This window comes from Mytilus edulis, chromosome 11 (genome assembly GCF_963676685.1).
Source record: "Mytilus edulis chromosome 11, xbMytEdul2.2, whole genome shotgun sequence".
In the NCBI taxonomy this organism is placed as follows: Eukaryota; Metazoa; Mollusca; class Bivalvia; order Mytilida; family Mytilidae; genus Mytilus; species Mytilus edulis.
In genome coordinates this window covers 42119392-42143539 of record NC_092354.1, presented here as the reverse complement: position 1 = coordinate 42143539, position 24148 = coordinate 42119392, and the positions used below count along the sequence as shown (strand labels likewise).

Here is a 24148-nt window from a genome sequence, read left to right as displayed (position 1 = left end):
TGACAATGATGCGTGGGCAAAACAAACACACATAATACGTAATGTTGTCCAAAAATACAGCAAACAAAGATGACAAATAACACACAAGTTTACTGATTGTATAATAAAGACTATGAACCCTCCTTTAATATATGTGAATAAATGTGTGTCCGTTTGCCAGCTCTTAATCGTCTACTTATGGTATATAGAATGCGTTTGTATAGATCTATTGTTGTATGTTATTTAAACGAACTGTCATAATACTGACTTGGAACATACATTTCCGTGTATGTTTATGTTTTCATTGCAACAGGCCATGTTTGGACCCTTCTCAAATAAATTGATGCAAATGTTCTAGCACCTTTCGATAATGCAACACTTTAGCTCTCTACACGAAGTATCGTAAAAAACGTTTCCATATTGAAAGGACTTGCATCGAATGTATTCCCACATCTCAAAAAGGACGTTCACTTTTGCAAGGTTTTTACTGCTTGAAAGGAGACTACGAAGGTACCTCTATTTAAATGCCCAATGCATACGTCACTATTTTTCTGTTAACGACATCTAATGGGATTATTAGAAAAAAATATGTTTGAACAATGTTTTGTCAATTAAATGTTTTCTCTATACAAGTATGTATGTCAGAATTATGATCTAATGTTAAGTATATACAGAAATCGCATTATGAAAATAAACACACAATTTAAACGAGTCGTATCGGCAAATAGCTTATACTATAACTTGCAATGTCTAATGGTTAATTGATATTGCATTTTAAATATGATAGTTGATTAACAAAAGCTTCAAGGAAAGTGTCAATCTGGTTAGCAAACATGTCACCAACTGTTCCTACATGAAAGGACGAAGATGAAATGTCTAACATATTTTGAAAAGATTCTTCCTCTAAATTCAAACCAATTGTGAAAATCTCCGTGTAATTACTCATTAGCTTGCTAATTCTATCTTTTGATTTCTCATCAATATCAAATTTGAATTCCGAAATAAATAAAATTATCTTTTTAGCAGAAAATCTAGCTCCATTGTCTGTATCGTTCGATAAATTGACCACATGACCAAGTATGTCACTAAAATTTGAAACTTTTGTATTTTCGCGGGGTAAATAAGACATTCTCTGTATTGTACGGGAATGTGTTTCATTTGAATAGCTCTGGTTTAAGAATCTGACATCAACTTGATCGGCGAAGTTTACTAACGATAATCGGAGATCAGCATTATCTAAGCCAATCATATTCAGCAGTTTGATCATAAGTGAAGGGATCACGGTTGTTAAGTCTGTAGTATCCATATCCCGTGAAACATCTACTACAATCAACACGTCTGTTTCATTTGAATCGTGACAAACTGAAAAAAAAAGATACCGTACGTTTAAAAAGTTACCATGCCATCAGTGAACTTTTATAATTTTATTTATCTTTAAAATAAGATTGATGTATTTAACAACTGATTTATTAATAACTTAAAGTGCACGGTTTATCAAAATTATATAAACAAAAATGCCTGTACCAAGAATTATAACGGATGTTTTCCATTCGTTCCAATGATTGATTAATTTTGATGTTTTAAAAAATTCTAATGGACTTCATCCTTCTTTAAATGAGTTTAAGAATTGTGTATTGTTCAAAGTAAATTTTGTAAATGTCTTACCTCGTTTAGATGTGGAATTCACCTTATTTCAAATAATTTTTTTTATCATTTTCTGTGCTTACAAATTAATTAAATTTTAGTTCGTTAGAATCTTGAAGAGAATTGGTTGCATGATAGAAAACACTATCTGCCAAAAAGACTAAATTCCAACAGTAAATATAAAAAATTGTTGATATGATATCTATTCACGGATCAATTATCGTTTGATATCGCCTTAGTAAATGTCAGTGGACAATATCACATATATATTCAGGACACTACTATGATAAAACACTACGAAAATTACCTTTTTGTACTAGACCTTAAATTTAAAATGAATTAAATCGTGTTTGGCTCACAAGGTTACAATTTGAAAGAAGACAATTCAGCATGGCTGTCCGGGCATATTATTTGGAATTTGACTCCAGCAGTCTTTAATTTTATTCAAAATGCCGCGTGCATGTTAGCAATATCATTTTGTTATAATTAACAGAATCTACATTCACGAATTCCATTAATTAAGGGGACAGTGTGATAAAATATCACTTGATTGTTTGTAGTTTGATTATATATAGCATGTATGTGGAATCTGCAACGCTCTTACCATTGCAGAATGGATGAATAAGATCAGCCATCATGTGATACCACAGTCGATCACTGGTTGGTGGGAAAACGTCTGTTATATTTCCAGTAATTTTACTCAGGTAGTAATGCGAAACATCCTCCCCAAAGGCTACAATATCGGTTTCAATATCTTCACTTGTAACTGCTTGTAAGTCACGAGGTGTTGACAGGAGACCGTCTGATATAACTATGAGATATTTTTTGGCTTTCATTAAGTGAATGCGACGATCCCTTTTACTTAAAAGATTTACTCCTTCTGCAATACCCAAGTGTAATTGTGAAATACTGCCTTTAAATCCGATATTTGATAACTTATCCGAAAAATCTGTATTATTACTGATAATGCCAAAATCATACTGGACAATTGATGCATCGGAAAATGATATTATGGCAATTTGAAAATGTTCTTCATCGATAACCCAATCCTTTGTCAAATTCATCAAATATTCTTTCTGTAACGCAAAATACACATTCCCCATACTCCTCGAATTGTCGATAACAAATACAACGTCCGATGGATATGGTTTACACATATCTGTAATGAAAATAATCATTTATAAACACATACAAATGTGATTTGAAATAAATCGTAACATCTCTTGCAATTTTGAGGATAATACTGTTTTTTGTCTTTGTTATGTGTTACATGAAAGACAGTAGTACAATGCTTAAAGTTCATCCAAATGAATTTAATTGAATAGATTTACCACAATTTATTTTTTTATATCTTTTTCTTAAGATCTTATATTCTTAAGATATTGACTAAAACAGTAGATTCTTCAGTTACTTGAGATAATTTAAGAAATTATGAATAATGTTCAGGTTTGACAAGTCCATGTTCACCCTTACTTATTCAAATAAAGAAATTGAATACAAATCATGAAGATAAAATACAATCAAAATTTTAAAAAATTCTGCAAAACAGCTTAGAAGCAGACCTGTACGACATTGCAAAAATAGACAAATGATCCGTCGGAATGAATATAAAAATATTTGTCATAAATGTAAACCTACCTAACTCGCATACTGGCCCATAGAAAGGTACTTGACATTTACATTCGTATCCTGTCCATCCAAGGGGAGAACAAGTACCATTGTTTAAACAATGTACATCTTTGCATGGGTCTGAAATCCAATGTTGTATTTAAAAACTAATAAAGACTTATGTTTGAATTGTAATCATGTAATACACAATCTATTGTAAGACTATATCGATTCAAGCGTTCATAACCATATTTAAATTAACGGAAAAATATAAAGAACCGAACGAAAATTGTTCACTGTAACTTAAAGAAAGCTCATGTAAATAAACGCCTTTCTAAAATATTAATAACAAAAGTTAAGAGTTTGGAATAGATCGTTTGAGCAAAATTAGTTGAGTGTATTTATGTTACTAGTGAGCAATAAATTTTAGTTGGTTGTTTAACCAACACAACTTATGCTCTACAGAACATATGAAATAGAAAATAGAAAAAAAAAACATAAACAAAGTAAGCCACACACGATCATCAGATAATTAATCGTCGAATGTACTGTTATAGTGGTACCAACAACATGGGGACATTTAAATCTTTAATTCTGGCTATATCAAGTTTACTTTCTAACAAATCGAAACTATGCTATGAACACGTAGAAAATAAGAATAAATCTTACAGTACAACACTTAAGCACATAATATAATAGCAGGGTCAGCATGTGTTGCCTAATATTGGAAGATTACTAGAGTATAAGTTGAATATATATTCCAACATTAAAAATACCTTTCCTAATTAGTTTTTTTAAGTCTCATTATTAAATTGAATGTCAAGCGGTATTATGATGAGAGACAGGAAAGTCTTTAAAATTGTCAGACTCTCTGAAGAAACAACTTGTCTCCTCCTGTATACCTTACTCTTTAAAGATAAAAAAAGATATCTTAATGTCAATTACTAAACATATTAAAACAAATACATGTAATACTTTCAAATACCTAATCCTAAGTCGCAAGATGATCCACCAGTTCCAGTGTTGTTTTCAGCTTCTTTGTTACAGTCCTTAAATGTATATGTGTAAAACAATAGTAAGTCGTTTCAATTTAGTGGGAAATCAAAAGTTACTTTAAACTTAGTTCAAAATTGACTAGTAACAATTTCATGTATACTGTGCATACTTGAATCTGTTTATTTTCCAAATTTAATGAAAATCATAGACCACTGACTATGTTCAAGTCTCAGGTTGTGAAATATTAGCACGGTGTAAGGGTTGTTACGGAAAGTACAATTGGAACAAAACATAAATAATAAACAGATGAAACCCTCAAAAACATAATATGTATCAAACAAAAAAGATTTATGCACAGATAACTTTTAGTAAACTTAAAAGAAACCATAAATAAATGCAACAGTAGTATACCGCTGCTGGAAATTCATAAATCAATTGAGAAGAAAACAAATCCGGGTTTCAACTAAAACTGACGGAAACACATCAAATAAAAGAACTACGAAACAACAGAAACACAACCTTAAAATGTAACACACACAGAAACGAACTATAATATAACAATGGCCATTTTCCCGACTTGGTACAAGACATTTTAACACAGAAATGGTGGGTTGAACCTGGTTTTGTGGCATGCCAAACCTCCCGCTTTTATGGCAATGTTAAATATAATATACAAATGACAACATTACATGACAGGACTACAATACAAATAAAAGGGAGAACATATAGGGCAGAAACACACACGAATAATAGCTAACTAAAGGTACCAGTTTTAAAATTTAATACGCCAGACGCGGAAAGGGTTTTCTGCCTGGGATGAGACATCCTTATTACTTGTCTGTAGAATAATTATACTTTTGCAAACAGTAAATTTATAAAAAAAAAAATGATTACATAGTAGATATACATGACAAAACCGAAGTGATGACTAAATTTAGAATAAAAACGGATATATTACATCAAACAACCTGAACCAGCACATAAAAATCCACAGCCGAGTTAGCCAAAAATTAAAGTGCAACAAACTTCATTTTTCAATGAAAATTATCTGTTAAAATCAGTCGAAATAATAAGATTAATTTATATACTTTCTTTCATTTATGGCAAGTCGTACACACGCATTGCATTTCTTTCACTAACATGTTTTAACGTGGTGATTGCAATAAAAAAAAAACTCGACCGACATCATGGTTTTCGTGACAAATAAAGTTATAATACCAATGTATACATAGTTCAATATTCATAATTTGATGAAGCAATAATATCCGGGTAAACTAATTAAACCGAGAAAATCGCATAAAATATAAGAGGAAAACAACGAAACAACATTATCAACGAACAACAACAAAGGCAAACGCCAACATACACAGAACGGATAACAACTTCCAATTGATACAATTATATCACAACTCAAATATACTTATGTGCATTTATTAGTCTAGATGCAAGTATAAATCATTTATGAATTATTAAAATCTGATTATTTGTTATGTATTTGAACAGAAGACATTTTTTTTTCTTTTTTTTTACTATTGTGTACAACACTTTATTTTTTAAAATTATAAAATCATAATTTACAACTTAATAAATATAATCATACATTTTCATGATTGTAATGAAATATAAATTTAATTTGACCAAGGTTTTGAAACAGATAAACTAGTAGCTTTGTCGATAATTTTATTCTATTTTAGCCGATTACAAACAAATGTATTTCGAGACAATGTAATATTATTGTTTATAAACTGCACTTCATTAAACTGTTCTAAACGAAATATATTGTTGGTACTATTTTTAATGTGGATCAGACGACGAAAAACTTTAGCGAATTATTTGACGTCATAAGAAAGCTCTGCAAAAATGCATTGCCAACGTCATAGATAAAGGCAACAGTAGTATACCGATGTTCGAAATTCATTAATCGATTGAGAAAAAAACACAAATCCGGGTTACAAACAAAACTGAGGGAAACACATCAAATATAAGAGGAGAGCTGCGACACAACAGAAACACAACACTAAAATGAAGCACACTCATAAACCAGATGATATACAGTCAATACAGTTTGACTGCACAAACAGCTACTGTAAATATATATATGTGTAGAATTTTTTTTAGGCTGATGATAACTATGAGAATGTCGTTTTGGTAGAAACAAAAATCAAAACAAAGTTGATAAATATTGACATAAAAATAATTCGAAAAATAATAAACTAGTTCCTTTTTTTATGTCTTAGCTGTACTAAATCAAAAATGTTTTACATAACTGTTTTTTTTTTCCCAAATATGTTTTGGATTTCCTTTGCAAACCAATTCGAACTCGTAGCCTTTATCAAGTCATATGTTTTAGTTGTTCCCTTCTCGTTATTCTTTAAATGTATTTCTATTTTAGCGTAAATTATCTCTCTTCACTTCCATGAAATATGTTTCCGAAGCAATGGAGGACTTGACACGTTGTATCTGAAGACGACTGTCCTATGCTGAAAACGTTTATTGATTTGTAACATCGTAACATCTCTTGCAATTTTGAGGATAATACTGTTTTTTGTCTTTGTTATGTGTTACATGAAAGACAGTAGTACAATGCTTAAAGTTCATCCAAATGAATTTAATTGAATAGATTTACCACAATTTATTTTTTTATATCTTTTTCTTAAGATCTTATATTCTTAAGATATTGACTAAAACAGTAGATTCTTCAGTTACTTGAGATAATTTAAGAAATTATGAATAATGTTCAGGTTTGACAAGTCCATGTTCACCCTTACTTATTCAAATAAAGAAATTGAATACAAATCATGAAGATAAAATACAATCAAAATTTTAAAAAATTCTGCAAAACAGCTTAGAAGCAGACCTGTACGACATTGCAAAAATAGACAAATGATCCGTCGGAATGAATATAAAAATATTTGTCATAAATGTAAACCTACCTAACTCGCATACTGGCCCATAGAAAGGTACTTGACATTTACATTCGTATCCTGTCCATCCAAGGGGAGAACAAGTACCATTGTTTAAACAATGTACATCTTTGCATGGGTCTGAAATCCAATGTTGTATTTAAAAACTAATAAAGACTTATGTTTGAATTGTAATCATGTAATACACAATCTATTGTAAGACTATATCGATTCAAGCGTTCATAACCATATTTAAATTAACGGAAAAATATAAAGAACCGAACGAAAATTGTTCACTGTAACTTAAAGAAAGCTCATGTAAATAAACGCCTTTCTAAAATATTAATAACAAAAGTTAAGAGTTTGGAATAGATCGTTTGAGCAAAATTAGTTGAGTGTATTTATGTTACTAGTGAGCAATAAATTTTAGTTGGTTGTTTAACCAACACAACTTATGCTCTACAGAACATATGAAATAGAAAATAGAAAAAAAAACATAAACAAAGTAAGCCACACACGATCATCAGATAATTAATCGTCGAATGTACTGTTATAGTGGTACCAACAACATGGGGACATTTAAATCTTTAATTCTGGCTATATCAAGTTTACTTTCTAACAAATCGAAACTATGCTATGAACACGTAGAAAATAAGAATAAATCTTACAGTACAACACTTAAGCACATAATATAATAGCAGGGTCAGCATGTGTTGCCTAATATTGGAAGATTACTAGAGTATAAGTTGAATATATATTCCAACATTAAAAATACCTTTCCTAATTAGTTTTTTTAAGTCTCATTATTAAATTGAATGTCAAGCGGTATTATGATGAGAGACAGGAAAGTCTTTAAAATTGTCAGACTCTCTGAAGAAACAACTTGTCTCCTCCTGTATACCTTACTCTTTAAAGATAAAAAAAGATATCTTAATGTCAATTACTAAACATATTAAAACAAATACATGTAATACTTTCAAATACCTAATCCTAAGTCGCAAGATGATCCACCAGTTCCAGTGTTGTTTTCAGCTTCTTTGTTACAGTCCTTAAATGTATATGTGTAAAACAATAGTAAGTCGTTTCAATTTAGTGGGAAATCAAAAGTTACTTTAAACTTAGTTCAAAATTGACTAGTAACAATTTCATGTATACTGTGCATACTTGAATCTGTTTATTTTCCAAATTTAATGAAAATCATAGACCACTGACTATGTTCAAGTCTCAGGTTGTGAAATATTAGCACGGTGTAAGGGTTGTTACGGAAAGTACAATTGGAACAAAACATAAATAATAAACAGATGAAACCCTCAAAAACATAATATGTATCAAACAAAAAAGATTTATGCACAGATAACTTTTAGTAAACTTAAAAGAAACCATAAATAAATGCAACAGTAGTATACCGCTGCTGGAAATTCATAAATCAATTGAGAAGAAAACAAATCCGGGTTTCAACTAAAACTGACGGAAACACATCAAATAAAAGAACTACGAAACAACAGAAACACAACCTTAAAATGTAACACACACAGAAACGAACTATAATATAACAATGGCCATTTTCCCGACTTGGTACAAGACATTTTAACACAGAAATGGTGGGTTGAACCTGGTTTTGTGGCATGCCAAACCTCCCGCTTTTATGGCAATGTTAAATATAATATACAAATGACAACATTACATGACAGGACTACAATACAAATAAAAGGGAGAACATATAGGGCAGAAACACACACGAATAATAGCTAACTAAAGGTACCAGTTTTAAAATTTAATACGCCAGACGCGGAAAGGGTTTTCTGCCTGGGATGAGACATCCTTATTACTTGTCTGTAGAATAATTATACTTTTGCAAACAGTAAATTTATAAAAAAAAAAATGATTACATAGTAGATATACATGACAAAACCGAAGTGATGACTAAATTTAGAATAAAAACGGATATATTACATCAAACAACCTGAACCAGCACATAAAAATCCACAGCCGAGTTAGCCAAAAATTAAAGTGCAACAAACTTCATTTTTCAATGAAAATTATCTGTTAAAATCAGTCGAAATAATAAGATTAATTTATATACTTTCTTTCATTTATGGCAAGTCGTACACACGCATTGCATTTCTTTCACTAACATGTTTTAACGTGGTGATTGCAATAAAAAAAAAACTCGACCGACATCATGGTTTTCGTGACAAATAAAGTTATAATACCAATGTATACATAGTTCAATATTCATAATTTGATGAAGCAATAATATCCGGGTAAACTAATTAAACCGAGAAAATCGCATAAAATATAAGAGGAAAACAACGAAACAACATTATCAACGAACAACAACAAAGGCAAACGCCAACATACACAGAACGGATAACAACTTCCAATTGATACAATTATATCACAACTCAAATATACTTATGTGCATTTATTAGTCTAGATGCAAGTATAAATCATTTATGAATTATTAAAATCTGATTATTTGTTATGTATTTGAACAGAAGACATTTTTTTTTCTTTTTTTTTACTATTGTGTACAACACTTTATTTTTTAAAATTATAAAATCATAATTTACAACTTAATAAATATAATCATACATTTTCATGATTGTAATGAAATATAAATTTAATTTGACCAAGGTTTTGAAACAGATAAACTAGTAGCTTTGTCGATAATTTTATTCTATTTTAGCCGATTACAAACAAATGTATTTCGAGACAATGTAATATTATTGTTTATAAACTGCACTTCATTAAACTGTTCTAAACGAAATATATTGTTGGTACTATTTTTAATGTGGATCAGACGACGAAAAACTTTAGCGAATTATTTGACGTCATAAGAAAGCTCTGCAAAAATGCATTGCCAACGTCATAGATAAAGGCAACAGTAGTATACCGATGTTCGAAATTCATTAATCGATTGAGAAAAAAACACAAATCCGGGTTACAAACAAAACTGAGGGAAACACATCAAATATAAGAGGAGAGCTGCGACACAACAGAAACACAACACTAAAATGAAGCACACTCATAAACCAGATGATATACAGTCAATACAGTTTGACTGCACAAACAGCTACTGTAAATATATATATGTGTAGAATTTTTTTTAGGCTGATGATAACTATGAGAATGTCGTTTTGGTAGAAACAAAAATCAAAACAAAGTTGATAAATATTGACATAAAAATAATTCGAAAAATAATAAACTAGTTCCTTTTTTTATGTCTTAGCTGTACTAAATCAAAAATGTTTTACATAACTGTTTTTTTTTTCCCAAATATGTTTTGGATTTCCTTTGCAAACCAATTCGAACTCGTAGCCTTTATCAAGTCATATGTTTTAGTTGTTCCCTTCTCGTTATTCTTTAAATGTATTTCTATTTTAGCGTAAATTATCTCTCTTCACTTCCATGAAATATGTTTCCGAAGCAATGGAGGACTTGACACGTTGTATCTGAAGACGACTGTCCTATGCTGAAAACGTTTATTGATTTGTAGACGTGTTTTATTTTGTTGGGTTGATATTTCTTGACGGTTACCGCTACGGTATTCTACTTACAATGTATATACAACAATACCATAGTCATACAGATAATTACATGTAAAATAAGAATTATGCACATTGTATGTAGCTATATAGTAAATGTTACCTGTACCGTAGACCGGAAATTTAGTCCTGCGGGATATCCATATGAGTTGTACTTTTGTATTCCGGTAGACACTGCAAGGAACGTAACCATGGGATTTATATGGGACACATAATGTGCTCCACTTGAAATGATAAAATCAGTGTACTTAATGTCGTTTCTGCCCTCTACGCCATCCCAAGTAGTAGCGAGTAAAGGTTTGTTGTCAAATCGAAGACCACTTTTAAAATTGTCTGAAATTACTAATACAACAGAATTAATAAAATCGTCACCATCGAGTGATACTGTAGAAAAAGTGTAATTCGATGAGTATTGTTGAATGGGAGGAATTAGTATCATTGCTGGGTCTCCTAGATTGCCTTTACATCCACCATTCGCAAATAAGGTTAGAGCTATGTATTTATCTGCGGAAACTGTTTTCGATGAGTGGTCATTTAAATTAAATGTAAAGAAGTCACCAGATTCCTGCAGGTTTACAGGGTTTCTCCCAGATATGTTCACAACTGTACTACCTTGACTAGCAACAATTCTATAGGTATCGCGAGAATTGCAATTTGGCATTCCAATGGTGACAAACTCCTTTCCCCATTTTTCGATTGGCAACATTTGCTGAACTAAATGATCACACGCTCCTTGTCCAATACTTGCGCAAACACTTCCTCCTAATACAGCAACTGGTTTATTAGAAAATATATGTGTTCCAGTAAAATCCCCTGATCTTGATGTAATAAAAAACGTTTCAAATTTATTTATAGATATAGTTAATGTTGTTCTTGGACCAAATGGTATTCCATTAACCACGAGAGATGGACACTCCTTGCCAAACTTAATTCTAACCTCAGTATTGTCATCAGTACCAATTATCATGAAAGCTGAGTTCATTTGCCATGAAACAACATAGTATTCCTGCCCTAATGTATCAACTGGCAAAACGAGAAATGCATCTGTGGTTGCGTATTTTTTATTTATAGCATAAACAATTATATCATCATCAGCAGTAATAGAAATACCCTTTTTACCAATATTCCCAGGAGAACCTGTAATCGATTGGTCAACTGATACTTTCTTCACAGTACCTTTTCGAACGATCGAGGAAACAGAGAATGATGGATTGAATAAGGGCGTGGTTATATCCACTCTTACATCGTTTTCACTGTCTGTTGTTATGAATATCTTTAGCTCAGATAAAACCGCGTTTGGCATAAATCCCAAAACAAATTCTTTTCCTTTATTGTCCATGCCTGCAATCAAGTAAGTATGTTTTGGAAATAATATTGAAGTACAGTTCTTTATACTTTTGTCAAAATTTACAATAAAGTTAAAGTCATAGGCCACGCAAACATTCAACGGCAACACTTCGATTTGTATTAATTGCTACAACTGGTCTGAAGACGAAAACGTTAGAAAATCTATATTATTGAGGTCAGTTGACCAAAAATCAAGGTTTGCCGTACACTGTAACACTTTTGGCAAAAAGCGTTTTCAATAAATCTCTTGAAATCTTTCTTTTAATTTTTCTGGATTTTTGTAGTTGACATGTAAAAAGGATAAGATTAATTAAGTGTGTGTTCTCAAGTGTAATTGTGTATAGGGAACTTCGTGAAAAGTATAAGTAACACTTCAGATTTCTAGATACCCAATTTTGAATCTCCCTAAACAATACATATCTTGCTCAGTCATTGATTTTGGTGATTTACTACACAATTAGGTATTTTCATTTAATTTTGAATTGAAATAAAAATTATTTCTATAAGTGATATTCGAGGAGCTTTAGTAAGTTCTATCAGCTTTTCACCTGTATTGATATGAAATTCCCAGTCTTTTTGTTACTTTCCAGTCAGGAATATGACAGTTCTTGTCGATACGTTTTGTTATTTGATTTTGCCATGTGATTATGGACTTTCCGAATTGATTTTCCTCTAAGTTCAGTATTTTTGTGATTTTACTTTTTTTCATGACTGATAAAGAATACAACATAATCTATCAACTAAGACAACAGCAAGGCCTTATATTCGCTTTTATCCACCATTACTTAAGTTGATAAAATTACAATAGCTTTACCTGGACAATCCTCCATATTACAAGGTCGGGTTTGTGATGCAGATCCATTGCAATCTAATCCACCATTTTCTGGAGAAGGACTGTCACATAACCTCAACCTTGTCTGAATGCCTCCTTCACAACTAACTGTGCAGTCGCTGTAATTTGTCCATTCTCCCCAACTGCCATTGATTACTGGACATGCTCCTTCGTTGCAAGTATTGATATCAAAGCTTGATCCATTACAGTATAAACCTCCATTTTCGGGTGCCGGGTTGTCGCAAGACCGATTTCTGACCATTTCACCATCACCACAGGTTTTCGAACAAGCACTTGAATTTCCCCATGGTCCCCAGCTACCATCAATACTGGAGCAGTTACCTTCGTTACACAATACTGTATCAGAAGACTGACCAGAACAATTTGCTCCTCCATTTGCAGGAGGGGGATTATCACAAGTTCGATTTCTAATGATGTATCCAATGGCACAAGTAGTTGAACAAGATGTCACATTTGACCAAGGACTCCAATTACCGTCAGTCACTACTGTATAGAGATCAAATTGATTAACATTCTTTAAAAAAGTTTTCCAACTAAAACGATATATTTCTTTATATTAACAGATACATGTTCAAAGGAGGAGCCGTTTGATATATCTTAATTTTTGTTGGCTTGAGTGTTCGAAATAAAGTTACATCAAGGAATCGTTGTGGACACGTCCATTTTATTAATGGGGATTTGAATTTCATAGATGAACAACAGGAACTAATTGTACGTCAAGCATAATTGATATGCAGACGCATTAGCATGTCTCGCTGCCATGATAATGATAAAGCCCGGCTGTCAGAAGTGTAAATTGACACTGTATCTTTTGTATATATTACTTTCATATTCGTGTTTAGGGACAGGTTATTGTGAAATAGTGAAACAATGTACGTCCTTTTACACTGAACTAGTATACATTTTTATCTAGGGACCAGACGAGGACTAACTCCGGGATTTTCCTGCTTCGTTGAAGACCAATTGGTGTCCTTCGGTTGTACATGTTGTAGAATGCTCTTTGGTCTGATTGTTTGCTCTTTGACATATTAACAATTTCCATTATTAATTTTATAGTATATTGTAAGTCAATGGGATTTGATATGTATGATTGGCCTTTCTCATTTCCAAGCAGGTCTTTTGATCGTGCACCGTCACATATGACTTACTTTTGTGTGTTTTGTTGCATAGTTTATATGTTAAATTGTTGCCATGTTAACACATTTAAATACTATCTAAATTATGTCATATTTCTTTCAAAACGGTTTGTTATTAAACGACGAATAGCAACTTCGATGCGAGACGCAAATGTCTATACTTCTAAAGAAAGAAACCGGTTTTATTGAGCCAAATCTCCTCTGAAACCATACAAATCGGAAATAGTTGTGATATGCCGTAAACATGTAATTTTTTTTAATTCCTAAATTTGTCTTTGAAAAATGTTTACCACAGAAAAACGACATTTAAAAAGAATAACCAAATTCGGAGACCGTTATCGATCCGTGTCTGAAACGCCTTTTTGCATGCTGAATCTACGTACTGCCAGCGCAATTTAAAAACTCTTTCCTTCACACTTGCCACGTTTTCGCGGGCATCATTTTAAACATACAGAAGATATAGAAAATTTGAAAGATGGATGAATCTAATTATTAATAGCAAATTATAACACAGCGAAAAAAAAACAAAATAAACAGTAATACAAACAAAAGACGGGTTTTTTTCATATTTGTGAAAAATCAGGTCGAGCTAATCTTTTTAGTCGATTGTTGAATATGAATGGTAAAAGTCACTTTGATGTAGGCAACATAGCAGGCTCTCTGTTTTCGTACGTTAACAATGTTTGATATTTCCATACTTATATTTTGATGGAAGAGCTTGAAGTTAATAATCAACGATTAAAGAGTGTTTCCCCAAATAACCGTGTAATAGTTGTCTATTTTTTACTGAAAGATTCTTATTGTCTCTTCTACGGTTTCTAATGATTATGTAAATGATTGTTTACTTTTTCAAAGAATACAGTTTCACCCTGATGTGAGATTAGGCTCGAAACGATAATATTTTCAATTAGCTATCTGTGCAATGTTTTTGTGTGATTTCCTTTTCATTACTTTTATATTTGCAAAAATGTGTTTTTCGTTTGACTGAATTGAGGTACCCACCTATGTCGTGTTCTATATTTATTCATAAACTTATTGAGTAAATTGAAAGTACATCAAAATTATAAAAAAAAATGTTATGTAGACATATAATTTCCATACCTGTAATTGTCAAAACGGCGGTTAGAAAACTCAACACAAATAAAATGAGACGCATATCCATCCCAAGCATTTTACACGAGATAAACCCTCATAAACTGCAATAAAAACATAAATACTGTATTTACAAAATGACATATCTGAAACATTGATGATGTAGTTTTCAGTATGTAACTGCTCTTAAGAAACTGTAAGAATACTTAACCTAAACAGTTTCCTACTAACACTATTCAAATGAAGAACTGTCGTAGTGAGTTCTTAGCAAGACAGTTATAACTGTACTATAAAAGCAAAGTAAAATACGGTTCGATAGTAGATCTGTTGAAATTGATAGAAGGTTTGACTGTCAGGATCTTTTCTAGGGAGGATCAGTCAAAATCTGTACCTTGTTAACACAGTCATAGTTTGTACTGAATCCATTTTGAGCAGCTACTGTACACAATTCAAACGTTTAACTCCGCCGGTTTGTTGCGTGAGCCTTTTATACTGTTAAGTTTCAGTTTCAACAATGATATTAAATATATATTTTACTTGAAAATATTATGTAATAACATTTGTTCTCAAAAAGATTCGCTGTACTCTATGTAAAATTACGGTTTTTTCAATTTTTTTTTATTGCAAAGTCATTACTGGATGTTGTTTTTTTTAGTTTGTATTTAATACAAGTATAACAGTGTCAATAATAATTTTAACGGTACCAATTTTCCTGCACCAGATGCGCATTTCGACAATACATGTCTCTTCAGTGATGCTCGTAGCCAAAATATTTGAAATCCAAAGCTTATATAAAAGATGAAGAGCTATAATCTAAAAGGTACAAAAAGTATAAGCAAATCCGTGAAAGGAATCAGAGCTTTGCATGAGGGAGATACATTCCCTAATTTATAATAATTTCTAACATTTTGTAACAGCAAATTTTAATAATACAAAAAATCCGTATTTTCATGCCATTTAGGTGGTGATACTGGATTGTAACAACGGGCCTAGGTGGCCGAATGATCTAAGCAGTCTAGCTACTGAATCATTAAAACCTGTCAACACTGATGTTGTAAATTTTATTCCCGCACGCGTTTGGAAGCATTTTATTCCTCATGTCGAGAACGCCGCATTTGACCATATTTTCATTCCGCGGTCACTATTAAGGTGTTTGGAAAAAGGCTATACATCCTATTCACAAAATACAAAAACGATGTTTTTGGGGAGGCTCGAGAGTATAAAATTTTCAGTAAAAAATCAAACATTTATTTTTCATTACAAATTTATTAACTACCTTTAGTAGTTATTACTTCATCATGTAGTACAAAAATCATTCCAAAAAATCAATACGAGTTGTCCTCAGGTGACTTTTAAAATTTAGATATTATTGGAAACGCTCCAAATTATCTCCCTTTGGTGCAAAAATGCCATTTTTTTGGCATTAAAATTGAAATATCTTTTTTTAACTCATCGGTGACCTATATTTTTTATTGTTGTTTTCGAATTAGCTGTACATAAACTAAATAATTGTAAAATTTAAGCGATTTCTGTAATTTAGTTCTTTTTTTATTTCGATAATATCGCTATTTCTCCTATTAGTTCAACAGAAAAAATGGACATTAACAAAAATGTATGCTTCTTTCGAAGGCAGATTGTGAGCGTAAATGAATACGGTGATCCCATTTTTTTTTCATTTTTCTATTAAGTATAAGATAAAGTTTATTTATAGAAAAATATAGCGAAATCCTATATTAAATAAAAAAAATAATTTAGACCCGCGAGCCCCCTTAATTCACCTTGACATAAGATTAAATATAAGAGTCAAAATCAATAATTTTAATGATTTTAGAATATAAATCGCGTCTTAAATGTTACATTAATTATGTTTTCATACATTACCGAAATATATATGTTGGACCTTAAATAAAAATAATGATGAAATGTTTATAGATTTAAGGTAGATTTCCTGGTATACCGCCATCTTAGATCGTACAATCCCAGTACAAATTCGGTCTAGTTATTTGCCAAAATTTGCAAATTTGGAGACATATTTGCAATTTAATGGTTAGGCTGTTTTATTTTGAACACTTTGTGATTTTTTGTATTATTCAAAATATTTAAACAAATATCATTTTTTGGGGTTTCAGAATATTTATTTTTCCAAATGAGCCATTTAAGGTGGTACCTAACACTACAGGGAGATAACTCTGTAAAATCAGCTAAACGTTTTAATTACGTTGTGTTGTTAAGGGTATATTAAGCTTCTCAATGATCAAAATAAGAGTTTGTCAAACTGCTATATAACCAGTGTAATTTTTCTGATAAAACGGTTGGTTCAGATTTTTTGAAATTTTTATATTTTTGTAAAAGGGTCAAAGTAAATACTTTGTCAAATTTTTAAGAAAATTAAACGAGCCAAATTAATTTTAGTTAAAGTGTTAGGTACCTACTTAAGTAAAATAACTCTTTTAGTAAAAATTTATACTGGAATAATAAGAGATTTTTTTTTATATTCACTTGTAGCAAGAAAACATTTTTTCTTTTTTTTTCTTAAAATATATAATAAAACCTATCTTCTCACAATTTATTTCAAAATTCTCTCATAGAATTTTTTTATGCACACAAATGTTTTTTTTTTATAAACAATCTTATCAAATTTACGCAATTTTCAATGACGCATAGCTGGGAAAATAGCAAGGTGACCCATAATTTTTATCATATTTTTGAAAAAAGCATAGTAAAATCTTCATTTTGGAAAATTCTATGAAAGTTCTGTCTGAAACAGTTTTTACTTATGATCTACCTTAATGATCACAAAACATGGAAAAGTGAAATAATAAAAAAGGATATTAATGTTTTTTTTATAAATTATTATTTTACTTTAGGGGGTGGAGTATTTTACCGTTGAACACATTGCTTACAAAAATACACTCCATGATTATTTTTTAAAAGGGGTAATCGTCCCTAAAACAAACGTTATATTTTAATAACCAAAGGGATAAACGAAAAACAACTATCGTAGTAAATGTACTTTTTGCAATATAAATATCAGTGTATATAAAGTGCGAATCCAGCTAGGTCATTTTCACTATCATATGCGAGTATGTCTATTGTAGAATAAAGGATTATGGGAAAACTGTATTTGTTTACGTTTCGAAAATGCCAAAATAATTGATTTGGAGGCAAGTTTCAACATATTTTCCTTGTGGTATGTCTTTTTAATGTACAAAAACAGCATTAAAGTTCAAATAAGTGTTATAAAAGCTACGTAATATAGCATATCAATTCTTGAAAGCGATCCTTTTTAACTATAGATGCGATGAATTATCACTATTAGTGCAATCATTTCTGATGTAGAATTTTCGAAGATGCGAGGAATTTTTATTGTAGATTTATGTGTTAAATGGACTTGCAACAAATGAAAAAACTTAATTGGTGACTTTAGTATTAATGATATTTCTAAATTGAAATACAAACTCCTCATTCATTTCATAGGAAATATGTTCCACTGGAATTTATATCACAGAAAACATGTTCCAGCACTGTAAAATTTGATGATTTACACTTTTTATTTAGTGTACAATTAATATAATACTTATTTTCATAATGTACTTGAATGATAACTTTAAACTGACTGATGACAAATGCTCAGTATATAAGATACCTGTTTAACCAGTGGAACATATTTCACAGATAAGGACCTTGTTTTAACAGGTGAGGAAAAAATCTCACAAAACCAGAACTTATTTCATCAGGTAAGGATCAAATCTCATAAATCCAGAACTCATTTCACTAGATATGGAACATATTTCACCAAACCGGTACTTTTTAAACCAGGTAAAGTGTGGAACTTATTTTATAGAGATGTAATAAACTATATAGAAATTGTCTGTGAAAAAAGTTCTCCCAGAACATATTTTCCACCGAATCTTTTTTCACAGGAACACATTTTGGCTCACACTATCAGCTCGGGGCAAGATCTCATATAAACATGAGTAGTATACATGTTTTTTTCAACAGTTACTTAAAATCAGTCATGCGATTAAATTTTAGGATTTACTTCATTATTTTATTTTGATCTAATATTGCGAATACCTACATCTGAATGTGCAAACTAGCTTTGTCATACTTTAAACGAAACGTCAACTCAAAAAATTGTACTAAAATCAACGGGAATGTAATTAATGTATACTTGATGCAACTGGCTTAATAATTTCAAATTGAAACACCCCACATTATTTTCTGAGACATCAAGAGAAAGAGAAAGAATCATTTTACTTCGAAGAGATCAAAAAGATTTTTTATTTTTTCAATATGAAGATATTACAAACGCCATAGCATATACGGTGGTATTGGATTATTAAAAGTCAAACTTCGTAGTATTCCTAACTAGCTTTGTCATACTTTAAACGAAATGTCAACTCAAAAAATTGTACTAAAATCAAGGGGAATGTAATTAATGTATACTTGATGCAACTGGCTTAATAATTTCAAATTGAAACATCCAACATTATTTTCTGAGACATCAAGAGAAAGAGAAAGAATCATTTTACTTCGAAGAGATCAAAAAGATTTTTTATTTTTTCAATATGAAGATATTACAAACGCCATAGTATATACGGTGGTATTGGATTATTAAAAGTCAAACTTCGCCAGTATTCCTAACAGACAATCCTTATAACATGTATAATGCAAAAGGACAAATGTCATTGAAGACTCATGGGTGGTCTTCGGCTGTTATCTGCTCTTTGGTTGGGTTGTTGTCTCTTTGACAATTCCCCATTTCCATTCTCTATTTTTTTTATAGATAGGTCAAAATACGGTCTTCAACACGGAGTCCTGGCTCACACCGAACAGCAAGTTATAAAGAGCCCCAGTGTAAAACCATTCAAACGGGAAAACCAACGGTTTAATCTATATCAAGATGTACGTAATTAGTGATGAAGCGTCATGGAAATGGATAAATAAAACCAAGGATAAAGATCCCTACGATTTATAAGAAATTAAATGGAATACATTTGTAATAAATGTTATTTCTATTGAATTTATTTGAGTGTTAAATCAAACTTTCCTCATCAAATTAAATTTTATCAAATCCTTCTCGTACTTTATCTATTGTTTGAGCAAGTCGGCTAAATTAGAACTTTAATAAAATTAAAATTCATATAGTGAAAATGCACCGCATATACAATACTAATGAATCTCTCTACAGTGAAAATGAAAGTATAGTATCATTATTCGACAGTAAATATGACTCGCAATAAGAAACATCATAGTGGAATTTAGTTCAATATGAAGAAACTGAATGACAAAACCTATTCTACCTTATTCAACTTTAATCATTGTGTTGAAATAAATACTTTTCTGCAACAACATCTTGCCTGCTAGTTTTAAATCACCTGCACGATCTGTTCGTGAAATGTCCTAAATATTCACCTATTTCGGTATATATTTCACAGCTGGATGGTTTTAGGCGCGATAAAACCCCGTTCGCATCTCTTACATTGTCTCATTAGTATTATTTATTTCTAAACATATATACATTGTAACTAATTTTCTTCATTTTCTTCAAAAATAAAAAATAAATCGTCTGTTTATTTATCATTCTACATCAGAAATTTATGGCATATACAGCGAAAATGATATTTTAGGATCCGCACTTTACATACACTGAATATTCAGACAGGTTTGTGTCAGTTCTCATAATTTTAATTTGCAAAGGATGGTTATCAATATGAACAGAAGCTTCTTCGTTATAAAAACACCATTGAGGAAGCTCAAAACATTTTTTTTCTGTATTTTTCTGATAAAGGGATTGAGGCACGGCGAGCAACTTGACACTTTGACATTTATTCCCTTTCATGAATGTGACCTACCGAATTAGACTATTTACCAGATTTGTAATCACATAAGCAACACGACGGGTGCCACATGTGGAGCAGGATCTGCTTACCCTTCCGGAGCACCCGAGATCACCCCTAGTTTTTGGTGGGGTTCGTGTTGTTTATTCTTTAGTTTTCTATGTTGTGTCGTGTGTACTATTGTTTTTCTGTTTGTCTTTTTCAGTTTTAGCCATGGCGTTGTCAGTTTGTTTTAGATTTATGAGTTTAACTGTCCCTTTGGTATCTTTCGTCCCTCTTTTATAGCAGCAATTGTACGCAGTTTCAAATTTAATCGGCTTTCAACAACTTGTTATATCCATCAGAGTTTTAAATTTGAATGTTTGTCGATTTTAAAAATATAATTTTATTTCAAATGAAATAATGCATTATTATGCACTCGTCAATTTTGGCCATTATGGCAACACTTTTAATTGGTATTTTATAGAATTACACATATTTTATAAATTTTGTTAAATGTAGTTTTTGTTTTTGTCAGAATTTAATAAATCCATCTAATGTAAAAATATAAATGTTTCCTCATTTTACTAGCGAAATGCAGTCTGGTGTGTATGATGATACAGATAAAGTACAGGTAAGATACATCTTCAAGATGAACTAGTATAGTTAAAACAACAGCATTAGGTTGAACATAAACAACATCAAACTTAAAGCTAGATATTTGTTATGAAAAGCAGGTAGACCGTTATGTCACCGTAGTAATCCGTGTTTGGTTTTAGTTTTTTAAGATGCAAGAACTTTGCTAATCGTTCATATAATTGAAAAAAAACTGCTGAAAGACCATTAAAAAGCATTTATTATTATTATTTTTTTATTTCAAATATTCACTGACATAGTCTGACGTTAAATGATTTAAAGAAGTCGATAACTTTCATTGAAACGGTTTATTTCTGTTTTACTTCTTTTGATTTTAATTAATAGGCTTAGTCGCCTTTATATGTCTCAGCAGATGGACAAAATAAAAAGTAGTCGGCACACTATCGAGATAGTTTTTTTTAATAACGTTTGTGTAAAGACTTTAAAATGTTCCCTTATTTATCTCAATTTATCTAAACCCTAGTTGATATAATATTTGACATACAGTTGACATATTTTTATAGTTGACCCAATGTTTATCCCTTAACTTTAATGTCGTTCGTTTTTTTTTTACAGATATGCTATCTACGTGTAGCTCATGTTGATTAAATATTTTTTTGAAGATTGATTAATTCTTTGTATCTATAATTATTTTTAACAGATTAATGCAAATAAATTCATCATCGACACCATGATAAAACAATTGTACGCAAGATTCGCATTGTTGCCTACCAACAAACCCCTCATCAGTAATATTCGAAACAAAAAATATCAAAATGATAAATTGACATAAACATACCTGCTTTTGAACTATAATACGGTTTAAGTATCACTTAAAGTATAATTTTCGAATGCAGGAAGATAACATGATTTGCTATTGTACGCAAGATTCGCTTTGTTGCCTACCAACAAAACCCTCATCAGTAAGATTCGAAACAAAAAATAACAAAATGATAAATTGACACGAACTTACCTGCTTTTGAACTATAATACGGTTTTAGTATCACTTAAGGTATAATTTACGAATACAGGAAGTTAACATGATTTGCTGATAATAATTCATAACTTAGATAAAGACATTTAAACTACTTTACAAGAGAGAATACACACTTGACAATATTGATTTGAATGTCTGTGTGTTTGAAAGTATTATTTAACTAGTATACATATGCCATTAAAATTGAATATTAACAGGTTAACAGAAAAACAAATCGATATGTCGAAGGTGGGAATTCGCAACCTTATTGTCAACTATTAATTATCAGTGTATATCGATGATTACAAAATAGTCGCACTTATGTTCTTCCTTTTGTTTTCTGTTTAATGGATCACATCGGTAAGATAAAATACACCTATTAATATTGCACCTGTGTATTCCTGCACTTGACATAGTTTGCAGTGAATATTTACATCATCTGACGAACAATGCATTGTTGTGAAAATATTAACCAATTGCATGTTATTTCCTTTTTTCTTAAACATTCCAAAAATCTAAAATTTGAATTCAAAATTTTAATATCATCGTTTCAAATTAGGTAAGTTTATGTTTAAGATCTTAAAATTTATATTCTTTGTCTATTTCTCTGACGTTAATTTACTGTGCTAACTAAATATATTTTGATGCATACACTATCCGACCGACGTTAATCTAATAACTATTAATATTAAAGCAATAACGTATAAAATGGTCATGTTTTTTTTCCACAACAGTTGTATTGTTAAATCGATGCAAACAAAACTTGATTTAATGAAAGAGGAGCGTAAAAGATACCAGAGGGACAGTCAAAATTATAGATTGAAAATTAATCGACAACGCCTTGGGTTAAAATAAGCCAAACAGACAAACACTAGCACAGAAGACAAAACATAGAAAACTAAAGACTTAGCAACACGAACCCCAATAAATCAAGGGATGATCTCATGTGCTGCGAAAGAGTAAGCTGTGAGCATTCCGTTTAAAACGTTTAATATTGATTGATTGATGTTTGGTTAACATGTATCGAATGAAACTGTATACATGTTTATGATTTACAACATTATCTAGATAACAATGTATTGGTGTGAACAAATTAACGTGGCATCAATAGATGAAGTTATTTTGATTTTGCACTTAAGATAAGGTAAAATATGATAAGTCATTCTTTAAAATTCAATTTCTCAAAGTAAAAATAAAATAAAAAAGATAGATCATTGCCGTTTCTGTATCAAATTAGATTATCTTAGCTATGCCTGTTATAAAACTTGTTTGATATCTAAAATGAACCTAAATAGAATCGTCATTTCTTTAAGACAAATATAAATAGCATGGGGCTCTTCTTTTTTAATTGAAATGTCTACATAAGAGCGGTATAGAGGCACGATTGTGAAAATAAAAATGCATGCCATTAACAAATGAGTTGCAATCCTGTCTCGACATTTGTGTATATAACTAAGGAGCATGACCAATTCTTATTTTGCAATACAATACGGTATAAGTTAGTACATCATTTAAATTGTATACTAATTCATTTACCTGATATTGAAGTCTATTATTTCCATTATTTTAAATAATCCACTATCAAACCACGAATGTCATTTTCAACTT

At 30.8% G+C, this 24148-nt stretch overlaps 1 protein-coding gene across 1 annotated transcript; it reads right to left on the bottom strand.

Annotated features, from left to right (window-relative positions):
• Window positions 1-525: 525 nt before the first annotated feature.
• Window positions 526-22425, bottom strand: LOC139495607 (uncharacterized). Its single transcript, XM_071283891.1, has 8 exons — window positions 22364-22425; window positions 15116-15210; window positions 12840-13364; window positions 10782-12019; window positions 4217-4280; window positions 3262-3372; window positions 2228-2782; window positions 526-1341 (listed from the first exon to the last, which is right to left on the bottom strand). Exons 2-8 carry the CDS (start codon window positions 15183-15185, stop codon window positions 737-739), a joined length of 3168 nt encoding a protein of 1055 aa, XP_071139992.1. The 5' UTR covers window positions 15186-15210; window positions 22364-22425; the 3' UTR covers window positions 526-736.
• Between the last annotated feature and the right edge of the window lie 1723 nt (window positions 22426-24148).